The sequence below is a fragment of the Cloeon dipterum genome, chromosome 3 (genome assembly GCF_949628265.1).
Source record: "Cloeon dipterum chromosome 3, ieCloDipt1.1, whole genome shotgun sequence".
Taxonomy (NCBI): Eukaryota; Metazoa; Arthropoda; class Insecta; order Ephemeroptera; family Baetidae; genus Cloeon; species Cloeon dipterum.
The window spans coordinates 7,332,074-7,350,703 of record NC_088788.1 but is presented as its reverse complement, the minus strand read 5'-3'; the positions used below and the strand labels follow the sequence as shown (position 1 = coordinate 7,350,703).

Genomic DNA, 18,630 nt, shown 5'->3' with positions numbered 1-18,630 from the left:
ATGTTTAAATATGGCTTTGCTTTTTTTCCTTAATCTTCTCAACGTAAGTAACGGCCAATTTCGCGACGGAAAGTCTTTTTCTCTGTTAGAGTCACTTCGAGCAAAATAAACCAAACCCAAAACTCAATTCCTAAATACACGTTGTTTCACTATTTTTGTCCTCCTTCGTGATATGTAATTAAATCAAAGATAAAGTAATCTGAATATTAAAGGCTCGCTGAGGAGTAACAATTTTTGGCACTTTAAACCAGTTGAATTATTTAAAGTAACATTGCCGCGGCATAATCCTGATTATTCTCGGCTTGCGGCCTCGCGTGGCTCTCGACTTTGAATAGTTAAGATTGGCTCCGGGATTTATCAACTGGTTGTGGGAAACCTTTGTATATTAGATCCTGTTTGGGCCCTTCTGGGCTGAGGGAATTTATGAGAAGTAGCAAAAATTAAATAAAAGAGACGGACGAACGTGAGGAGCAGCCGCTGCGACGCCGCAACGACAAACAAGAGAGAGCGAGCTCTGCTTAAAGCGCGTCAGGACGTCAGTGTAGTCATTCCAGGTCGGAAAATGATATCATTATATAAGCTTAACAATAAATTTAGTTTGATCTGTTATTGGAGAAATTAATTAAAACGTCTTGTGATAGTAAAGTTATTTTTCCTTTTAATGCTTGCATTTCATCTTAAAATTAGTTTCAAATGAGCGTGTGAATAAAGATTTAATATTAATTTGAATTTTTTTTGCTCTTTTTATTCCTGTCCGCGGGGACCGGGAAGGGCGCGCACTGCACTAGCACGAATGCTGAAACCCGGGTCCCAATAACACCGCGAACGGATAACATGGGCGCACCAGGCCACACATTTCAGGGACCCAGCCCACTCAAGGACCTCTTGCCTCCGCACCGAGGACTGCATTTAAACGCTAGACATTTGTCCCATGAAGCCAAATCACGCATGCTGGAAAGATGCAAACCAGCAAGTAGCGAGTCGGCGCCGGTGCGCTTCCCAGCCCGTTGAGCAATTTGAGCAATTCGAGTCACTAAACAAACCACTTTTTGCCATCTCTGACATTGGATAGCCAGTATTAGATCTCCGAACTGCTCAAATACCTCTCATTGCTTTGACACTCCTGAGAGTGCCTTAACAATGCGAGCCAACGGGCTGTTTAATTTTTATTTTGCGATTAAACAATTTGAGCAGAAATCAAATCAGGATTCAGTAAAATTTTTCAAAAATGAAGTGGTTTTGTCAATAATTTTCTCTTGCTGTGCATTCACATTTTCTCATGGCAAAAAATTCATCATTTTCATTTTTGTATTTCAGCAGTTAGATTTTAACAACCGTATATACAATTTATTTCAGCTTCGGCACTCTTCGTTTTCCGCGGCACAGTTTTTCACCTGTGGAGAAAAGAATCGTCTTTAAAGCAAGATTAGTCAGCACTGATCAAACATCTAGTTTTAATTTAGGAAATACAGATGAAAGGGGAATATTGAGTACTGGCTGTTAACTTTATGTTGAATAAAATTAATATTTATGCTGCGAGATCAGAGAGACCAATTCTAATTCTGATATTGCTAGGAAATTATTTAGGTGAAGAAATGTACGCAGCAAAGGTCAAGTCGAAAATGTGTTTGCGAGCACTACAGAGCGAGCGGCGTGAGAACGAGGAGGAATCGAGCCACATGTGGAGCAAGTCCAGCGCAGCACAACAGGCGAGAGATAAATGAAATTGTGCACGTGACATCGAGGGTGGCAGGCGACTTTAAATTTATTGTCAACAAATTATAAAAACGTCTTTTGGGTGTTCGTAATTTTTGTTTGAGGAAATGAGAAAGCGGGAGGCACACGTGTACCCCCTTCAGGGCAAAAACATATTGTAGATTGTAAAAGGAATCGTTTATGACGTGGCGGTGTGTAGGAGAAGAAAAGTATAAATAAGGGATGAAAATAGGAAAAAGGTTATTGAGCTTTGGGAGCCGAGACGAGTCGGAGGTGAAGTGCAAGTGCAGCTTTATTGCAACTAGTTTCCTGGACACGAATCAACATGCGCGCTACGATCGCCATCCTCCCCCTCATCAGCCTTGCCCAGGTATTAAAAAGATTTTAAATATTTTGCTTTCGAGCCGATTTAAGCGAAAATTTAGCGAAAATCCTAACGTTTTTATCAATATTTTTAAAATATTTGTTATTTCCGTGAGCAGCAAATTGTACAAAATAACGGAAACCAATATTTTTGCGTTATTTATTTTTAATTAATCTAAAAAATCGTAATAAACAAAACAGGCCTACTTCTTTGAGCATAGCAGGTTTTATCAATAAGCTGCTGACTTTAAAAAAAATACTTAAAGCGCTTAAACTACTAAAAACTTAAAATTCAATAAAATCAATATCAAATTTTGAACTAAAATCCATGTGAAAATGGTTTTGACAGTAAAAGACGACTTTTCGAAGATTTAAAATGGATCTAAACCTTTTTTCACAAAGAAAATTAAATTATTGTCCACAAAGTCAAATAAATAACTTTTATAAATTAGCCTATTTAATTTTCAAAACCTGAAAAACTAACTGTTGATCGTGTTTGATTTCAGTGCATTGTCTATCCTGTCGCTCAGGAGAGTGCGTCAGCAATGTGGCAAGTCCCCCGCGTCACGGAGAAACCGACCTTCGCTCCTCCTGAGGATTCGCCGACCCCCCATGAATTCCTGATTAGAGCTCTTCATAAATTGGCTCGGGAAGTTGCAGCTGAGGAAATGAGAGCTTTGATGATTTCGGCTCCCGATTTAAACGTCCCTCTTAACGCCTTCCGCTGGACATTCAGGGATTACGCGAAGCTGTCAAATCGGATTCATCGTTTAATAAATTACCAGCATAGAATGACCGAAGAGGAATACAAGACAAAGAAAGAGTTGGACCGCGAACACAGTCGGGCTGAATATTAGGAATTATAATCCTCTGCCCGATCTGCCTCAACGCGCGGCCGCTCGCCGCTAACGAAGAACTACTGTTTTATTTATAAACATGGCTTTCCTTTTTTTTCCTTAAACTTCTCAACGTAAGTAACGGCCAATTTCTCGACGGAAAGTCTTTTTCTCTGTTAGAGTCACTTCGAGCAAAATAAACCAAACCCAAAACTCAATTTCTAAATACACGTTGTTTCACTAATTTTGTCCTCCTTCATGATATGTAATTAAATCAAAGATAACGTAATCTGAATATTAAAGGCTCGCTGAGGAGTAACCATTTTTGGCACTTTAAACCAGTTGAATTATTTAAAGTAACATTGCCGCGGCATAATCCTGATTATTCTCGGCTTGCGGCCTCGCGTGGCTCTCGACGTTGAATAAGTAAGATTGGCTCCGGGATTTATCAACTGGTTGTGGGAAAGCTTTGTATAATAGATCTTGTTTGGGCCCTTCTGGCCGCTGAGGGAATTTATGAGAAGTAGCAAAAATTAAATAAGAGAGACGGACGAACGTGAGGAACAGCCGCCGCCGCGACGACGAACAAAGAGAGAGCGAGCTCTGCTTAAAGCGCGTCAGGACGTCAGTGTAGTCATTCCAGGTCGGAAAATGATATCATTATATGAGCTTAAAAATAAATTTAGTTTGATCTGTTATTGGAGAAATTAATTAAAACGTCTTGTGATAGTAAAGTTATTTTTCCTTTTAATGCTTGCATTTCATCTTAAAATTAGTTTCAAATGAGCGTTTGAATAAAATTATAATTTAATAATTTGAATTTCATGTTTTATTTTTAGATTAGATACATTTTGAGCAGATATCAAATCAGGATTCAGTAAAATTTTTCAAAAATGAAGTGGTTTTGTCAATAATTTTCTCTTGCTGTGCATTAACATTTTCTCCTGGTAAAACAATTCATGATTTTCATTTGTTGAGCAGTTGAGATTTTAACCACCGTATATACAATTTATTTCAGCTTCGGCACCCTTTGTTTTCCGCGGCACAGTTTTTTACCTGTGGAGAAAAGAATCGTCTTTAAAGCAAGATTAGTCTGCACTCATCAAACAACTAGTTTTAATTTAGGAAATACAGATGAAAGGGGAATATTGAGTACTGGCTGTTATTTTATGTTGAATAAAATTAATATTTATGCTGCGAGATCAGAGAGACCAGTTTTAATTCTAATATTGCTGGGAAATTACTTAGGTGAAGAAATGTACGCAGCAAAGGTCAAGTCGAAAATGTGTTTGCGAGCACTACAGAGCGGCGTGAGAACGAGGAGGAATCGAGCCACATGTGGAGCAAGTCCAGCGCAGCACAATAAACGAAAGATAAAAGAAATTGTGCGCGTGACTTCGAGGGTGGCAGGCGACTTTAAATCTATTGTCGACAAATTGTAAAGACCAAGCATTTTGGGTGTTCAAATTTATTGTCAACCAATTGTAAAAACCAAGCGTCTTGGGAATTCGTTATTTTTACTTCGGCGAAAGACAAAGCGGGATGCACACATGTGCCCTCTTCAGGGTAAAAACATATTGTTGATTGTAAAAGGAAGCGTTTTTAGCGTGGTGGCGTGGGTAGGAGGAGAAAAAGCATAAATAAGGGATGAAAATAGGAAAAAGGTTATTGAGCTTTGGAAGCCGAGACGAGTCGGAGGTGAAGTGCAAGTGCAGCTTTATTGCAACTAGTTTCCTACAAACGATTCAACATGCGCGCTACGATCGCCATCTTCCTCCTCACCAGCCTTTCCCAGGTATTTAAAATAATTTAATTATATCTTTTTTTGGTCAATGGTATTGTAAATGATGTTTAACAAAATGTATTTTTAATTCTTTTAAAAAATTATAATAAACAAAACACAGGCCTACTTCTTTGAGCATAACGGGTTTTAACAATGAGCTGCTGACTTTAAAAAATGCGCCTAAACTAATAAAAACTGAATAAAATCAATATCAAATTTTGAGCCTTAAAATCGATGCGAAAAACATTTTCGACAGTAAAAGACGACTTTTATAAAAGAGTTAAAATGGATCTAAACCTTTTTTCACAAAGAAAATTAAATAGTTGTCCACGAAGTCAAGTAAATAACTTTTATAAATTAGCCTATTTTTTCAAAACTTGAAAAAAAAACATTAGAATACAACTAATTATTGATTGTGTTTGATTTCAGTGCATGGCCAAACCTGTCGCTCAGGAAAGTGCGTTAGACATGATTCCCGCCATCCCCCGCGTCACGGAGAAACCGCCTGAAGGGGCAGTGACGCCGACCGACGGCCCTGCTGAGGATAATATGCAGACCCCCGATACCTTCCTGCTGGACGCTCTTCTTCATTGGAATCAGGAAGTTTTCTATCAGGGAATTACTGGTTGGCTGAAAACGAATAAAAAAATGGACGTCCCTCTTAACGCCTATCGCTGGACGTTTAGGGAATACAATAAGCTCAACGAACGGATTCTTAGTTTATGTGAGATCCTGAATGAAATCATCGCCAAGAATAAAAATGGAAGTACTGAGTTTATCCCCTACGGGCCTCCGGGTGAAGATGAACCGTATTGACAATTCTCTGCCCTAACGCGTGACCGCCGGCCGCTACCAAAGAGCCGCTGTTTTATGTATAAAATTGGCTTTTCTCCTTTTATCCTTTATCATCCGGCGAGCACTGTTAAACTGCCTTTGTGTCTTCCACGTCCCAAAATGTATTTTTCCACCCCCATGAGCATCATCACTCCTGCGCGTCTTCTGCCTGCCAGTCACAGGAAGAATTTTCCTTTTAATTTCAAAGTCTCGCCTTCGCTAACTAATTTACGGCCAATTTCGCGATCGAAAGCCTTTTTCTCTATGTTAGAGTCGCTTCGAGCATAATAAACCAAAACCAACTCAGTTTCTAAAGCTCAACACACGCTGTTTCACTATTTTGTCCTCCTTATTTATTCTCACCATACAAAAATGTACATGTCAAAAAAAAAATAATAAATAAACTTCTTCTTGACCAGCAACATATATAATTAAATCAAAGATAAAGTAATCTGAATATTAAAGGCTCACTGAGGAATAGCCTTTTTTGGCGCTTAAAACAAATTAAATTATTAAAAGGAATATTACCACGGCGCATATCCTGGTTATTGAATAATTAAGATTGGCTCCTGGATTCATCAATAAGTTGTGGCAAACCTTTTTACATTAGATCTTGTTTGTCCCTTCTGGCCGCTGAGGGAATTTATGACATATAGCAATAATTAAATAAAAGAGAAGGACGGACGTGAGGGGCAGCCGCCGCGACGACCGACGAACAAGAGAGATGCCGCCGCAGCAGCGAGCTCTGCTTTTAGCCGCTCCAGGTCTGCGAGCAGAAAGTTAAGGGGTCGGAATATTAAGGCACTAATAGTATTCCGAGGTGGTAATTTCATTTCAAATATAAATAGCTATTACCCAAATTCGTACGCACATAGAACAAAAGCATTTTAATAATAAGCAATTTTAAAATTTCTCGCGTATTTTAATTCAAATTTTGTACAGCAAAAAAATTATTTCTAAAACTAAAACTAACTAACACACAAAACTATATACAATCAATGATGATTCATCAAATGTTATCAAGATTGTTATCACAAAATTGAGACGAACTCAAATTAAGCGACAGGATATCTGCGACAAACGCACGTTGGCTACGCTCCCAGGCAGTCACAAAGATTATTCAACTTCTAGAGAAATTGTAGCAGTGATGAGTTTAAATAATCATAAGCATTGTTTTAGCAGCTCAGAGAAAAAAATTATTGCGGGGAGACCAAAACAATGCGTTCTCAATTTTTGTTGATATTTAGCCTCTTGGTTAAAACTAACTTCGCCTTATTCATCGAGTTTCATTAGCGGCACTTCGCACCCTACATCGTAAGTATTATTTTTTCCTTTCTGGTTTTTTTCCGATAATGTATTTTACTTCAACCTCATGTGTGATATATATGTCGGCCAAGCTTTTTCTAAACTTTAAACGCCATAGAGTTCACATATATTACATGCATATATCATGGCAAACATCCCTGTCAACATAATATTTGTTTTCTGATTGAAGGTCAAAATCGAGGATTCATTCATGGAAGTATGAATTCGGACATTCCTAGTCGAAAAAGTCATCGTATGTAAGTATATATAAAGGCATAAATTAAAACGATGAATTTTTTCCATATTAATTTTGCCGGAAATAGCGTTTAGCCTATACGTCCTTTATAAACTGTTGCTCTACTAAGACTTGAAATCTGTAAGTATATGTTTTCGGGTTTTAAAAGACTGCGGTTCATTTTTTAATTATACCACCTTCAGTTGGAATTATGTGTAAGGGCCGCTATATTATATACTTTTTTCTGTTGTATTTATGAAACTTTCTTATTGCTAAAGTATATTTATTTCTATATATTAAACTAGATTTCAATTCCAATATTCACATTCAACAAAAGATACAGATTTTGTTACTAAATTTTTTATCTTATTTTCTTCAATTTTCAGCAATTCTAAAAATACTCTGAAACAAAGAAAGATACGCACACACAGGTTCACATTTTGTATTGAAGAAAAAACTTGGACTCTTGTGGAAAATTAAATCTCTCTTTAAACAACCTCATGACAGCGAACAACTCGCGAGAATTCCGAGTACCAAAAATGTGCCTTGCTGTTGATCTATTCAACTTGAGTAACTTTTGCATTTTGGAATGAAATAACGCAGTTGCTGAGCATATAGTAATCATTCCTTGCGAAAATGAGGGCACTTTTTTATTGATCGAGATTAATTGCGCACGTATGACAATGCCAAGTCTTATCTTAACTTTAAAATACAAAGGAATCATTGATGAAAGTAAACGCCAATCAAATAATATGCATATGTTCCATTGTCCACTCTCTCTGCGATATTTTGTGCGTCACACAGTTCGTACTTTCTGAATGTACAAGTATGTGTATACTCTAGATAATATCAAAAATGGGGGCTCATATTGGAGGAAGTCAAGTATTATTATCTGTGTTAATCTATTCAACTTGAGTATTCGGAATGAAATGACGCAAGTTGCTAATTGTAAGCATATATATAACGTTGAGCTGACCTTGCGAAAAAATAAGAGCATATTTTTTGTTGGGAAAAGAAATGATCGAGATTAACCGGGTACGCGTATACGCTTTAAATTTATTGCTATAAAGATAAGCAATGTGATAAAAGAAAACGTCATCAAACAATATGAAAACAATGTTCGATTTTCCTCTCTGTGCTGATAGTTTGTGGCACGCACAGTTCGTACTTTTTTAATATAAGTTTATATATAATCTATAGATGTATCTACTGGCTTGATATAATTTCGATAATTTCAAATGTCAAATAACCAGCCCGTTATTGGCACGCATTGTAAGGAGTGTTAAAGCTAGCAATGGGAAGATATTTGAGCATTTCTGGGATCTATTACTAGCTATTTAATGTCAGAGAGAGAGAGAGAGAGAGAGAGAGAGAGAGAGAGAGAGAGAGAGAGAGAGAGCGTCGGATAAGGCATCATCCTGGCCTTATCAGGCTTCTCTGCTGTGGCACCAAAAAATGAGGTCATATATTGCCTCAGGTTACGCAAAAACATCACGTTTTTCGGCTCTTGCAATTAAAGCTTCAATTAATTCTATAGTGTATATTTTTCGTCTCTTTCCGTTTTTTTTTTCAAATTTCCATTATTATCTAGGCAGTAAAAGCATTAGAAAATTTCCTAAATCCATTTAAGGAATGTTTTCATAATAATTAGGTTTTTAATCAATGTTTGCTCTGGTTTGCTTTCTACCTTTCAGCTCCTTACGTCGGTAAGAGATGATGAGGACGCACGAGAATGATAAATGATGTCCAAATCAACCCTGCGCTGGCAGCACAACAACATGCAGTGCGATCTTGAATTCACCTTTATATAAGCAGACAGAAAAGCAGAAAACTTTTATATGTCCCGTCTATATAGGTGAGTATTAATTAATTTTAATTCTATGCTCCCTTTCCATTCCAATCAATTCGACAATGAAAGATTGGGGTGTTTGTTAAACGATGCGCATTTTTACCACGACCTATGGACGTTATAAGTTTGATCAATTTAACAATAAATTATAACGCATTTCAGTTTGCAAAAATGAAGAACAAAGTTGCGATCATCAGGACTACCACCAGCCCGTTCGAAGAAAAGCCATCCACTATTAATAAAATAGTACTCTTACCAACGTCAGCAAGACCATTCAACCCTGATGCTGAAGAACCAAATCAATAGACGTTTTTTTTCATCAAAATTTTATTGATCACTATGCGGGCATTCTAAAACAAATTTATTGATATATGTAATTTATTTGATATAATTTGATATAAGTATATGTGAATCAATATTTGAGAAGTTAACAGAGCGCATATAGACGTGTTTTTGGCCGTAATCACTAGCAAGATTAATAAACCAAAAAAACTAGATTTTTTTTGCCGATTTAGGTCCCATCGGCTCCGAACATATTTGGGTTTGATTGGTGCGAAAAAATCGGCAAAAAATTTAGTTTTTTTTGGTTTATTAATCTTGCTAGCGATTTTTGCTGTAGGCCAAAAACACGTCTTCATGAAATTCACCTAGACCACCTTGACAATCAGGTTATTAAAGTGGAATGATACTGGGCAACAATTGAAAACTATTTAAATTGTTGGATGCCTTAAACAATTGACCGATAAACAATTTGTTCAAAAATTTGCAATAATAAAAAAATGACATTCCTACAATAAAAATTCAAATTTTGCCAATTTTCTCCAAAATTTACAGTGCTCGAACATATTTTCTTTTTTCTTGGCATATTTCGATTCCTCTCGTCGAGATTTACGGTGTATGCCACTTATTGGGGAAACTCTTGGTTTTGAAATTAAATCGGATTTCAAGTAAGGAAACAGCCATTGCCATTTGAAAAGCACGCTAACTTTCCAGCCAATTTTCTCAAAAATTTACAGCGCTCCTTAGGTCAATTTAGGCTTTAACTGAATCCTAAGGGATGAGTTTATGCATTGGCAACAAGCATTTTCCAGGCTTTTCCAGTATCATTCCTCTTTAAAAGAAGTGTTAGAAAAATGACTTTTGTATTTTCGTGAATAAACAGGATGAAAGTCAATTTTCGTGTCGTTTCAATTCCTGCAATTTCTAAATTAGTATAATACATATTATTTTACACATTTTGTGCGTCAACGCACAATAAGTACTATTTATTTTGTAATATTTCATGTTTTGGAGCTCTCATTGTAATAGATATAATTGTAATGGTTTCATGGTTTGTCTCAATTTTCACTGCCTTCGGCCTCAGTATCATGCACACACATACACATTGGAACAAGTGGAACGTTCACGCAGAACAGAACCTTATAGAATAGAATATTTTTTATTGAACACCAATGGCGTACAACTATATGAGGCTGCTTTGGTTAATGATGTGGGGTTCATGGTTCGAGCCAAGTGAAATGGAAAAAGCTTCATGTCCTTTGTACTAGCGTGTTTCATCCATAACAAAGACCGAAAAGATTACATAATAAATAACCACAATATTGGAGATAAAATTTCACAGGAAAGTCATTATAATGCGAGTGGAAAATAACAATTATTATCACAGTTAATAAACAATGCCTACCCTGGAATTGCCTACGATGCATAATTATATATTTTTACATTTCATCGAATAACTCATTGTCACCTGAACAAAAATGGTGAATTTTACAAGGCAGATAAGAAATTAGAGGCAATCTGCTTTCCATATCTGCTCAACCGGTTGCATACTGCTAGCTAACAAGAGCTGAACAAACCATTTCTCTTTTATTGACAACGAGGATGAAGCCTGGTTTTAATTATATTCAACATGAAAACAACCTCGACTGATTGCATTTTTCAAACATTCTAGAAAAGTTTAGTTTTTTTAAATAAAATTTATTTATGATATGAGACAAGGGCTAAATAATTTTTCTAAATGAAAAATACATTATAAAAAAAGTTGAACAAACTTCCTTGATATTCAATGCATATAGATTTAAAAATAAATCCAAAACAAATTTTACAATTTAAAGATTAAAAATTATTTTCGTTTCCACTTTATTTATTGCTATATATATTTATTTGGGATTGAATCCACTTGATGTAAGGCGAGACTTGAGTGAACACGCCTGGAAAGGGAGGAACGGCGCACGGCTTTCGAGACCAAGACACGATGCCAACCAGCTGTCCATCAACGACCAACGGACCGCCAGAATCCCCCTGAAAAATTATATATTCTTAAAAGAGCAACGCGCAGAATCAATCCGCAATAATTACGCTGCACTGTCCTCTTCCCCCGCCAGGCACGCCGGCGCAAATGTTGTTCGGGTAGACCATGTTGGAGCCGTGAATGTCGAAACACTCCTCGTCCGAGTACACCAACAGCTCGGCCTCCTGCAGCCGCCGCATTACCGACCCTCCAGACTGATGTCATAGGGTTGGAATTAAGGGATGATAAAAAGATAGTAAAGGTTTTTTACGGAATATTTGATAAATAACCGCCTTATTCTACAACATTGGTTTTTTAATAGCTTGTAAAAAAACTAAAACCCACTAAAAATTAGTAAAATGTTCAGAAATTAAGATGTAAGCTTTATAAGTATAAGAAAGAAGTAAAAATAACATATATTGAGCTTGAATTGCATAAAAAGGATAATTTTAACTCGTTGTTTTTTATTTTGCAAAAATATATATTTATATTTCAATCAATAATTGAATTAATCAAAGTTGAGTAATGGCGTGTTCTCAGGTGTCACTTTTTTACTACAATTAGAACTTTTTTAATGTTGCAAATATAGAGAGATTAAGAAATTTAAATAAAAAAGTGTAATTTTAAATTAAACCTATTGCAAATTATAGAATAGCCTAATCGAGACGTTTATATCTGTTTTGTAGTCAGCTCGAAATTTATTAATTTTTCCTCTGAGCTTTTCAGTAATTTTTATCGTTTTAGAGTTTAGAAAAAAAAATATAAAATAGCTTATCTGTTTGGAAAAAACATTTTTTGCTTTTTTATCAGAAAAAAAGAACGGAAAATTGTGCTAAGCATCAAATTAAAGATTTTTTATGATTTAATGTACATTTTTTGGTTGAATTTTTACCTTATCATATCCCCAGCCAACCACGGTGGCCGGCTCAGCCGCCATGGTTTGTTGGTAGGGAACCGGCAAGGAAATTGAGTCAATCAAATCGCCGAATTCAAAGGATGGACTAATCTGTTAGAAAAATATATAAAAGATTTTCTAGTTTTTTTTTCATCGGCGTACTTTCAAAAGTGCAATATCATGGCGGATGTACATGGAAGAGTAGTTTTCGTGCACGATGACCTCGGTGACCTGGTGAACTTTGCCCTCCTTCGCCTCGTCATAAACATCCAGGGTGCCAGCCAGGACACTCAGCGACTGTGCCGTCCGACTGGCAAGAAATTTAAAAATTAAGCCTCGAGTTATATTTTATACTGGTTTGTCTGTTAAAATTAAATATACTCGTCGACGCAGTGAGCGGCTGTGAGGACAAGGTTGTGGCCGATGATGCTGCCCCCGCACGTGTGCGAGTTTCTATATCGCAGAGACACTTGTGCCGGATATTTCCCTGCAGGGACGTCAGTTCCGTTAACCACTCGCACTTGGCCGCTGGAATCTAAAAGAATTTAAAATGTCACCTCTAAAATAAATATTTAAAGGGGCCGAAAAAATGAAGCAGCTGCCGTTTAAGTGTTTAACAAATTGAAGAATCAAAACAAATACAGCAATAATGAGGAAATCGCGGAAATTCTTAAATATTATTGTTATGTAGGTGCTCTATTTTTAACCAGCCGGTTAGTTGGGTCACATTTTAAGGTATTCTTCGCAGTGCCAACGCAATTGGAAGCATTATTTCGGGGATCTAATACTGTCAAGAGGTGGCAAAAGGTGGTTAAAGTGGAATGTTAGTGATTTTTTTATTTAAAAAAGTGATATTTCATGTAAAATTAACCCTAATCGACCTATTTTTTCCAAGTCCTTCAGTGCCCCAAAATCCAATTTTTCAAATTTTACTGGTTACGCCCTTTTTTAGCAAAGGAAATTAATTACTTTCTGGATGAGAAAAATTATGAAAATCTAATAGTGCGAGAAGATCAAAAATAGCACTTTTGAGTCTTGAAAGATGTTTATTATTTGTTCAAAAATTGCAAATTTTTGAAAAGGGTTTGTGTTTTGCCTAGTTAAAATTCACCATTTGATAGTAGCGTCAAAAACTGCCTAAATTCAGAAAGCTGATTAAATTTACAGTTTTTCCCTCTCAGCAAAATTTTCGCAAAAAAAAAATCGTCTGAAAATTTCAGCTGGCTGTTAGAGTACCTTAAAAACTTTTTGGGAAAAATCAAAATACCCAAAATTGAGTTAATTTATTCAAATTTATTCAAGAATCATCTCAGAAAAAAACATATTTAATAATTTCTATGATTTTCAGAGTCAATCTCGGACCTTAATGGCTATCAGAGACTGCGTTTTTGCCAATTTTCTCCGAAATTTTCAGGGCTACACTATGTTTTCTCACATGATTTGGAATCCTCTCATCGAGATCTATCTGACCGCCAGAGTCTTTTTTGGGGGAAATGCGGAATTTCAGTGAAAATCGCGATTGCAAAATTCCTTTGAGAATTCTCCATTTAATGCTAAGTTTGAAGCCGATTTTCTCGCAAATTTACAGTGCTTCCTATTAATTTTTTTAACTGTACATGATCCTTAGGACCTAATCTGTGTGTGTATGAAAGGATTTGGAGGGGAAATTCACAATCATTCCTCTTTAATTTATGTCTCGAACTGCTCAAATTTCTCAACGGGCTGGTAGGATGCTACACTACTACTTGCTAGTTCTCGCACCGTATCAGCGGCTTTATGTCTGGAATTTCATTTAAAAACCTCTGCTTGGGAAGGCAAAAAGAGGTTCAAAATAAATAAAAATACTGACCTGCCGACGTAGAAATTTGACAGGTGGCCACTTGCAGACTAAAACCAAGCACGAAAAGAGACCACATCGCTGCACAACCGTCGAGGGAAAACAAATTTAGCAGCGCGAAAGCAAACGTTTTTATCTTCCAGGCTAATGCACTTAAATAATTAATTCTTTATTTCAAGACAATTAGCTTTGCTAATTGTTGCGCACGCGGTTAGTTAGTTATCAAAGGAGGTCGTTCATTTTCATTGTGCTGCATGCGTTGAATACATATGTAGTTGATAAGATAATCGCACAACAACGAAAGCGGAAAACAACGAACGGAGGTTAGCAACAAAAAGAAATATTTCATGTCGAATAATTGAAATGCCGGAAAATTTTCTCCAAGTTAACGTCTTTTAATTGCGCTCTAATAGTCTCGGCTTCTATAAATATGTTTTAATTTCTACAATAAACTGATTATTTACTGAAGAAACTAATTTTTTTAAAGTCTCAGCCAGCCGCGCCAGCCGCTGGTGAAAATGGATCAAAAATTAAAGAGTGCAGGAGAAAAAAAATATCTTTTGCTCTATCAATAAACTTCACGTTTAAAATATTGCCACCTGCTGGAAGAATGGCCAGCCACCGGGCAAAAAAACTCGGCTAAAAGCCAGTCCACCAGCCGCGGCTGAGACCTCTAATGCATATTTAAGTCGCTATAAATTTCTATGCCCAAAGAAATATTGGATTAACAAATCTGCATTTTAGTATGAAGAGAAGAGGACATGAATAAATAAGACATTTATTCCACATCATTTTTATTTTTGGTATTAATGAACAACAATTAGAAAAATTGCTGAATATCTAAAATAATTTTCAAGAATTGACGGGAGGCATTGATCTCATTACAAGCATTCCTTGCTACGTTCCGATTTCCGAATTCCGTGTATCGGTGAGGTTGTCTGATACGTCTACGTGAGGGAGGCAGAATAGCATATTGCCTGGTTGCAAAACCTCCCATAATCCTCTCGAGTTAAGCAGTCGTTAGTTAGACTCTCAGGTCATTTCAAATCAAAATGGGAAGAAACCGCAGCCGCGCCAAAAAAGCCAACATGGCTACTTCTCTTCTTTCCGAGAGTGTAGAAATAGGACAAGGAATTTTTGGGTAAATTCACCTTTATCCCTCTTTTTAATTGAACTATAATTATATATCTGTCATTTTAGTAAAGTTTACAAAGCTCAAGAAATGTACGGGAAGTTTGTAGTCCTGAAAAGAGTGCCAATGAAGAATCACAAAGTAAGACATTTTTTACATCCTTGACATATTTAAGAGTCATGGAAGCAAATGATATAAATAGAGGCATTATTTAATGTGTTTCCAAAATTTATTGCAGTTTTTAAACGTCAACCAACAAGAGCTGGAAAATATCCACAAACTCATGAAGCATGAAAATATTGTGGACCTGATCGCTATGCACAACTTGCCGCGTTAGTATATTTGTGTAGCATTTAGTTGAATTGAATTAAATAATATTTTGGCTATTTTTCGTAGCTTCTAACTCCAATCCGTTCATCTACTTGGTTATGGAGTATTGTGACCATAGCCTTTTTTCTATGCTCCATTATTTCGAGCTTATAGAGGATATCAAGTGTGTGGTGCAGCAGATTTTCAGGGGGCTGCAATTTATTCATGAAAAAAATGTAACTGTGGAAATTAATTGTTTAAATTCCGGTACATTAAAGAGCCTTGAAAAACTGTAGATTGTCCACGGAGACCTGAAGACTAGGAGCGTCTTGATTACAAATACAGGATTGATCAAATTGGGAGACGTCGGTTTGGCGAGAGCATTGTCTGTTTCAGCTCAAGAGAATAAGAAGTATTGATATTAATTATATCATTATCCGTGTGCATTAAATTGTTTTGATTGGCAGGTGGCATTACTGTGCACCAGAAATCCTGCTCGGAGATGAAAGTCACGGTCCAAAAATTGATCTATGGGCAGCGGGATGTATTATGGCCGAAATGTGGATCAAATGCGCTATTTTACAGGTATGCGGTGTTGATTGTTAATTTTTGGATGAATTTGAAGCGTATGAAGCCTATACAGGAAAAATCCTTAATAGCGTTTGAGCCGTCAGCAAATGGCACCACCGTTTGATTTCAAATTTTCCGCAGCGATTTTCTGAAATCCTGCTTCTGCTGAGCTTAAACTATTTGACTTCCTAAAAATCGAAAGGGTCAGTCAATTGCGGTAAAAATGTTTAAAGACCATCTTTCACGAAGTTTCTGATCACACCAATCGATTCTTGAGGTTCGAATTAGGTTAAGTGGACATTTTTTCCGACCAAAAAGTGCAGCATGACGTGCTAAGCACCAGTAGAACGTTTTTCCCGCCAAAAATATGAACAAATATGCGAGAAGTGCGCATGCGTCAGAGCTGGCTGGATCTGACAAAAAAGTCATTCGTACAGGTGGTCTCTCTGCGATTGCTCACACGAGCTTTGACGCATGCGCAGTGTTCTCGCATATACGCTCACATTATTTTGGCGGGAAAAAAAGTTCGCTGGACTTTTCGGTCGGAAAACCCATCCACTTTACCAAATTCGACCCTCAAGAATCGATTGGTGTGCTCAGAAACTTTGTCAAAGACGGTCGTTTAGCTGTCAAATAAAATCTTACGCCACAATCTGAAATAACATAGTGTTACACGAAAAATTGTAATATTTTCAATAAATTCCGTCATCATATTACTAGGGCAAAAGTAAGGAAGAGCAACTAGTTCGCATCATCACGCTGTGTGGTTCTATCACCCCAGAAGTTTGGCCTACCGTTGAGACTCTGACAGGGTTCAACCAGCTGCAGCAGCTCCGCGACAAGAAGCAGCGCAGGGTCGTCGAACGTTTGAGCCGGTTTGTCGAGGACTACTACGCGTGCGACTTGATGGACAAATTGCTGACTCTCGATCCAGAGCAGCGAATAGACAGCAATGCTGCTCTTCAGCATTATTTCTTCGAGAAAAAGCCGACTGCATCAGTTAACGTGTCGGATGTTGTGGTTAAATATCAGTTTGAGAGCAGCGGGGAGTCTCTCAGCCATAAGGATACTAGCGATCCGGGAAATAAGACAAGTACATCAACGTCTGATCAGGGGAAGTTACTGCCTAAAAACAAGAAAGCCAAGAATAAGAAGTAGATGATATATTTGATTTTAGAATGACGCCAGATTATAGATAGATAGTTTTAAAATGTTAATTCATATAAAGACGACTTATTATTTGGACTGCTCATTCCCAACGACCAAATTTGGTCTGAAGAGGTCTATTTCGACCATTTGGATCCACGACAACTCCGCCGCGTCAGCTCATCGCCGATTTACCACGCTCTCACGAGAGACGCTATAGCCACCATGAAATCGGAGATCAAATTTGGTCGTTGGGGATAAGCAGACCAAATATAATAGGTAGTCTTCATGAATTAACAATATATTCACCATCTCAACCCGGGTATTCTCTATATTTGTGAAAATAGAGAAAATAAAATCAAATGCATATATCAAATCCTATTATTATGTTTCATTAATAAATTCGAATCATTTTATCTCATATATGGCCCCGCATCTTTACAAGTAAATTTTTAGTATCATTTCCCATTTAACATGCAAAAATGTTATTAAAATTTCTTGACTTTTTAAAGGCCCACACTTTGACGAAAATTTTGAGCACACGAATCGACTCCTGAGGGTCGAATTAGGTTAATTTGATATTTTTCCGACCAAAAAGTTCAGCGTGACGTGCGTAGCATTCGTGGAACTTTTTTTGCCGCCAAATAATATGAACCATTTGTGCGCGAACTACGCATGCGTCAAATCTGGTGGTGCGGCCGGCCAGCCGACGCACATCATTTTCTCTCGCCGCTCGCCTGCTGATAAGATGCGAAGCACATTTATTTCCCCCTCTCCATCTGCGTCCGCTGGCCGGCCGCCCCACCAGGTCTGACGCATGCGTAGTTCGCGCACAAAAGGTTCATATTATTTGGCGGCAAAAAAAGTTCCGTGAGTGCTACGCACACGTCACGCTGAAGTTTTTGGTCAGAAAAATATCAAATTTACCTAATTCGACCCTCAGGAATCTATTCGTGTACTCAAAATTTTCGTCAAAGTGGGCCTTTAAAAGAGGTTTTATCTTGTGTATTTTTCAAACAAGGCACGCCTTTCGTTGTGAGTGAAGTGACACCTGAGGGGGGTGCGGGGGTAGTGAGAGTGCCGAGGGGAAAACTCCCAATCCCAACCAGTCATCAGAGTGCAGGCAAGCGGCCCGTTAGGAAAATTAACTGAGAGATGTTTGCTGCTGCAGCTGCGATCCAAATGGAGGAGGGTGACGAAGTTACAACAATTATTCCTCATTTTGAGTCCACCAATTATGAATTGCATTCTTTAATCGCAGCTGGATCATTTGCGTGAGTTTGGCAATATTTTAAAACGCAATTGATTAATTCGTGTTTCATATTTTAGTGAGGTTCACAAGGCCAGAGACAAACAAACGAATTTTTTCGTGGCTATGAAAAAGGAAGTCGCACAGGTAACAAGAGATAGAGTATGAGGAGGAATTCATTCTTTAAATGCTTTACATACCCTGAATTTTTTAAATATATATCTGTCATGCATAAAGGTCTCTCAGCCGCCAAATTTAAAGACCGTCTTTGACGAAATTTC

General features: G+C 37.3%; 1 protein-coding gene and 1 long non-coding RNA gene across 2 annotated transcripts; one reads left to right on the top strand and one right to left on the bottom strand.

The window, feature by feature from the left end:
- The first annotated feature begins 6,624 nt into the window (after positions 1 to 6,624).
- LOC135940646 (uncharacterized) lies at positions 6,625 to 10,095 on the top strand. Its single transcript, XR_010574908.1, has 3 exons — positions 6,625 to 6,846; positions 7,028 to 8,927; positions 9,084 to 10,095. It is a non-coding gene; the product is annotated as an uncharacterized LOC135940646 (long non-coding RNA).
- Positions 10,096 to 11,045: 950 nt separating this feature from the next.
- Positions 11,046 to 14,078, bottom strand: LOC135940645 (chymotrypsin-1-like). Its single transcript, XM_065485615.1, has 6 exons — positions 13,956 to 14,078; positions 12,488 to 12,641; positions 12,269 to 12,416; positions 12,104 to 12,217; positions 11,280 to 11,426; positions 11,046 to 11,222 (listed from the first exon to the last, which is right to left on the bottom strand). The coding sequence occupies exons 1-6, from the start codon at positions 14,020 to 14,022 to the stop codon at positions 11,061 to 11,063; spliced, it is 792 nt and encodes a 263-aa protein (XP_065341687.1). The 5' UTR covers positions 14,023 to 14,078; the 3' UTR covers positions 11,046 to 11,060.
- Positions 14,079 to 18,630: the final 4,552 nt, after the last annotated feature.

Bases quoted from the DNA above. Each gene is read 5' to 3' on its own strand.
- LOC135940645 (XM_065485615.1), bottom strand. From the start codon at position 14,022: ATGTGGTCTCTTTTCGTGCTTGGTTTTAGTCTGCAAGTGGCCACCTGT. The intron at 12,417-12,487 runs GTATATTTAATT...ATTTCTTGCCAG, and splicing joins GCCGCTCACTGCGTCGACGA to TCGGACGGCACAGTCGCTGA. The intron at 11,427-12,103 runs GTAAAAATTCAA...CTATGACATCAG, and splicing joins TTGGCTGGGGATATGATAAG to TCTGGAGGGTCGGTAATGCG.